The 5585-nt window shown below is 33.1% G+C and overlaps 1 protein-coding gene across 1 annotated transcript; it reads left to right on the top strand.

The window, feature by feature from the left end:
- The first annotated feature begins 216 nt into the window (after positions 1–216).
- Positions 217–5191, top strand: LOC110873686 (uncharacterized protein At3g17950). Its single transcript, XM_022122681.2, has 3 exons — positions 217–425; positions 507–629; positions 4552–5191. Exons 1-3 carry the CDS (start codon positions 414–416, stop codon positions 5026–5028), a joined length of 612 nt encoding a protein of 203 aa, XP_021978373.1. The 5' UTR covers positions 217–413; the 3' UTR covers positions 5029–5191.
- Positions 5192–5585: the final 394 nt, after the last annotated feature.

Raw genomic sequence — 5585 nt, 5'->3', positions numbered from 1 at the left:
CCATGCTTATATATAAAAACACGTTCGCACACTCATGAAACAAGTAATAACATACCGATCGTCTCAAAACCTGATTATTTTAATAGCGTGTTGATATCGTTTAATGAAAGAAAAAAGTATAATATGATACGAACTTTTTGATTTGGTAAAGTGGGCTTGTATTTGTATATGTAATGATAGATAGTGAGACCCTCTTTTTGACCCTCATCATGTTTTGTTCTCTTTAAGCCAGGAAACCATGTGTTGTAAACTTGAGCCTCTTTTGTTTTTTACCCTTTAAAACACCATTAAAATCAACAACCCATCCAACATCATATGACTTGACCCTTCTCAACTAACTAAACACATTCAAACAAACACAGACTGCACCAGCAACAACAACACCAACCGGTACACCTCTTGCAGGTGCATGCATGGCTAGACAGGTACTAAACTAAACCCATGTGAGCTAGCTTTTTCTGGGTCTGGTCTTGTTGGGTTTGTTGATTTGATTGTTTTGACTGCAGGTTGAAGAAGGTGGATGGCCGTTAGGGTTGCAGCCTCTGAATCTAAGAGCTGTGTCATTCAGTACTATGATTAGTGGCTCTCCATCATCTTCCTCGTATTCTTCTTCAGATTTAGACACTGAGGTATGTATGCCTCACTAGAAACTTGTTTTTTTTAATGATACTATTGTTTAGGCATACATTAATTTATTCGGGAAAATTACGAAAATAGTCATGTTAACCAAACATTTTTTTCCTAAAATTGACACGGAATTTTAGTATGTGAAAATACAGTGTCATAGGGTCGTAGCCATGTTAGCTTCACTGGTTTAGGGGTTAGGGTTTAGCGTTAGCTTTTAGAGGCTTAGTTCCCCTTTTAGATGTCGGCTAAGGCTAGAAAACTGTCTCCTTTGTGACAGCCATATTTGTAGCAAATTTGTAGGAAATTGGTCTTACCCACAGATTTGCTACAAAAAAATTCGTGCAAAATAAAATTGTCGAAAATCACGTTAGCTACAAAACTATGACAAAATTTCCCACAATTTTTTGACAAATATATATCGTCACAAATGTTGCCACAAAATACCTACAATTCGTGTTTTTTAGGTATGGCTAAAATTCATTACCTATCTTAGAAAGAAAAACTAGAATATTTTGTTAATGCCAATGAGGTAGTGGTGGAGTGGTTGGGGAAAGACTTGGTGTTCCTTGTAACTCAGGTTCGACTCCCATTCTCCCCATTATTTTCTGCGACATACAGGTGAAGGGCGAATACGGGTGGCGCCGGTTCGTTTTGGAAAAATGTGCTAGATTCTTTTGTAATGTAAATTTATTAAGGTCAGAAAATTGTACATGTGTTATAGCCCGGCTATAACTTATAGGATGAATTGAATGTTTCCTGATACATGAAAGAAAGTATAATTTGATGATGGAATATGCTCTAAATTTGGTTTTGTGAGTTAGTGTATCAGAGGTATTTTAGGCAACTGGTAACACTGATGTAGTGGAGCTCTTAAACATATATAGTAAAGTTAATGGGGACACTTATTTAGAGAGAGTTATAGAATAATTCAATATATAGGTATATCAGGTTCGGATTTGCTACAAAACGTTATAATTTTCAGAGGCGTTATGTGTCTCAACAGGATTTGGTGGTAAATGTGTTCATTGTCTAACGAAACCCGAAATTTTGGGCAACGATAATACATGAGGCTAACGCATCGTTATGCACTATTATAACTTATATGCAACCAACTAAACACGTTTTATAAATGTTTGTTTTTTTTTATAATATAGCAATGGTCTTTTTAAAATAGATATAAAAGATGTTCGATTTTATGATATATTCTTTAAAAAGGAATAATTAAGTATGAAAAAATATGCATGCTTAAAACTGGTGGAACGATAAAAAAGAGAGCAACAACTGCTATTACCCTTTGGTCATTTCTTGCCAAATCTTGCGTCCATTTGAAATCTTAAATCTTGATTACCCTTCATCAACGATCCACAATCAATTTCACACTTCTTAGGTTTTAAAGACTTTTTTAGTATAGCTAGAAACGTATCCAATAAAATCTAATGATAGGGTCTCAGAAGGGTAGGATGAGGGCAAAACTTTCTTTTACCCCATGGTATTGGGAGGCTGCTCCCACTAAAACGAGGGCAAACATTTTCTCCACCCCAAAGTATTAGGAGGCTGCTCCACTAAGATCTCCGGTTCTAGAAACCAAGATTTTCATGTAAATTGTGAATCAAGTAACACAAATGTGGCTAAGAAATTAACACCAGGGCCAACAAAAAGACAAAGATTGCTAATAGTTATAGTAATAATTACCGATAAAATAAATTGGTAAAGGAAGTGTATTATTAACACAATGAAGAGCAAGGAGCAAAGAGACCTAAAAAGGTAGTACAAATTCCCTTGAAATTATTTATAGGTTCCCCTAATATATCTAGGACAAGACAAAACCAAACCAAAGCAAAGGTAAGGTAAGGTAAGACAAATGAAAGTTTAGGCAAAAGCTAAGTGAGGGTAAAACGATAGCCCTAAGACAAATTTCCGATGAAAATCTATACACTCCCCTAAAAGTTCATAATAGTTATCCTACATCTCTAAAAACTTCTATTCATGGTTATGTTTTTTTTAGAGACGCAAGTCTAACAAATCTTGCGTGATCAGCTCATGTAGATTTATATGTATGGAAGCATTTTTCAAAAACCAATTATATGTTGAAACTGATATAACATGGGTTCGTACTATGATCCTGCTACAAGTTTGTGGTATGTTTTACACCTTGGTCCTTGGCACACTACTAGTTTTGTAATTTTGGTGAATTATTGTCTTTTTTCTTATGGAAAATGATATTGTCCAAATATAAAGTTGCCAATTCAAAGGGCCCAACTCAAAAAGACTTGATTAGATTCATGGAAAAATGTATTATATGTGATCATTCCGATGAGAAAACTTTTTCTACTTTTCACGTTGAGGTACAACCATCAACGCATAGAGTACTAGTTGCAATAATCCTATACCATTAGATATTTCATAAGAAGGCATAAGAGTATATGGATTATTACTTAGTGAAGATGAATATAATCGGGCGTTTTGCTGGTGACACGATAATACTTTAGTGGTCCGTTATTGATCCAAATTTGCCGTTCAAAAAATGAGAAGGGATAAGAGTAGGGCATGGCTTACACAATAAGTGTAATTAAGTTTGTATTATTAAACATTTGATTAAGATTGTCTCTTAGTAGTTTGGATCATTTAGCCATGTCTTCTTTTGGTGCAAGATTAACGAGTTAAAGTAGATGATTAAAAAACTTTTCTACATTGAGAGAAGTAAATTATTACCATTTTTGGGAAGTCGTGTCTATCTTTTTAGAAAATAATAATTAAATTTTCTTTTACTTTATGAAAAGGAGGTGATGCTAGCGCTTATTAAGGCTAACTTGGCTGAAGTTCATAACACAAATTAAGATTTTTTGGTATCCTATGGAATTAGTTTCTGGGTTTGATTTTCATAAGAGGGGTTTTTTCTGATTTATTGGGTTTCTTTCTGAATAGGTGTATAGGGATTATTGGCTAGTGAAGATGGATATGAAAATATGATTGACGGTTCCATTGGTGACACTATGATACTCCAGTGGTCCGTCAATGATCCAAATCTGCTGTTAAAAAAAGGTTTTGTTGTTGTATATTGGAAATAGTATTTATATAATATACAAGTCATTAATTCAAGTAAGATATGAATAATCTATACGATATTATTTTTGGTTTAAAGGTCTAATCTTCATCCATTTTGAAAGAGTAACAGGCCATCAAGATTCGTAATTTTTTTTAATGGAAAAGGGTTTGTAAAGCTGGTAATATCTTTTTTGTTGTAATATCGATAGGTTTAATGCCCATAACTATGAAAATTCATATGTCTCGAAGTTGATAAAACGATTCTCTTTTATAAAGTTTACTTTTTTAACTTTAATTTAATATATGTAACATGATTTTTCTCTAATTTTTTTTTATTAACATTAACAAATTCTAAATACACAGTTCTTTCATTTTTGTAATCTAAATTTTGATATCAATTATGTTAAAATCAAGTTATATTTAAAGTAGTGTTTTTTTTTTTTTTTTGATAATTGGTTATCTTTTTGTTTTGTAATATCAAAATATAGCTTAAATAAACTCAGTTTTCAATAAAACATACAAAATATTGACAAACAAACACCAAACTACACTAGATATATGGATTTTTATTAATAATATTATATACTACACAATATTTGAGAAAAGTAAATATAATATATTAAATCACATAATTAAAAAGAAAAAGAATATAGTTTATCAGTACCCAAGTTATGGACAACTAATCCACTAGTCATTAGATTTAGACATTTTGTGATGTTTTTATATCTAAAAAAACGACATTTTGGTCATATATATGAAGGATGCGTGTGTATAGAACATACACTAATATACAATATTACATTTGATATTACAATTGATAATTAATTTAAATTCTTTAACGTTTGTAATGAGATCATAATTCATATATCATGCATGCAGTCGACAGGATCTTTCTTTCATGATAGGAGCATCACTCTAGGGAACCTCATGGGTGTTTCAAGCATTGTAGAGCTCTCAAGAAGATCCCTAAGAAGAGGCAAAATATTAACCCAAACACTATCTTTAGAAACCAAGACAAAACCTAACCCTAAACCGAAACCTTGGTGTTTTGGTTTTTGTTTATGTTTATGCCATAGAGACAACGACGACGTAGTTGAGGGCTCTAGAAACAACATCGTACCCCTTGGTCACTTTCTAGAAGTGGAAAGAAGAGCGGCTCAAGATCATAGACGAGGCCAACATAGTCCTCTTGTTTATGGAGCCGATGAGCTCACGCTGGCTCAGCCTTTTAGGGACTCCTCAAACACGTTGTTTGTGGATGGTCAAATCATGCCGCCTACTAGGTCAAGCCCGTGGTCCGGTTTGGATGCTAACGAGAGAAGAAAGAGTAGAGGGTTCATAACTCCATGTTTTTAAAGTTGTTTTATGTTCTTATCTCTCACTTGTGATATTAATAACGTTGTATGAGTTTATCTTTTGTTTATTGAGATATGGTGAGCATCAAAAGTTTTGTTCTCTTGTTTGAAACCAACATTGTTGCATTTTTATTTGGGAATGAGATTATTCATGTTTTACATCATGATACTTCTTTTAATTTTAATTTTATTAATAATGTACCCATTGAATATTCAAATCCATGTGATTGGTTTGGTTATATGGGCCCAAAACCTTTCAAATTGGTTGCTAAATATCATGTCCCCATGTTTAACGAGCCAATATATTAACAATCCAAAATTCTCCATTTATGGCTACTTCCCTCTCTTCCGACTCAACCACTTATGAGTTATGTTCCCTCCCCTATGATGGTCGGGGTGTAAATTATTTAGAACCTAAGCTAAAAGAGAGATGAGCTATGTGGGTCATGTTTGGGTTGATTTAACTGATTTATGGGTTGATCTATATAATGTTGTATATGTATTGTTTTAAATGTGATGTGTCTTATAACTCAATCGATTGATTATTTTATGTCAAAG

Source organism: Helianthus annuus, chromosome 8, assembly GCF_002127325.2.
Source record: "Helianthus annuus cultivar XRQ/B chromosome 8, HanXRQr2.0-SUNRISE, whole genome shotgun sequence".
Lineage (NCBI taxonomy): Eukaryota > Viridiplantae > Streptophyta > Magnoliopsida > Asterales > Asteraceae > Helianthus > Helianthus annuus.
The sequence above is the reverse complement of the archived record's forward strand: the minus strand, read 5'-3'. Positions and strand labels throughout refer to the sequence as shown.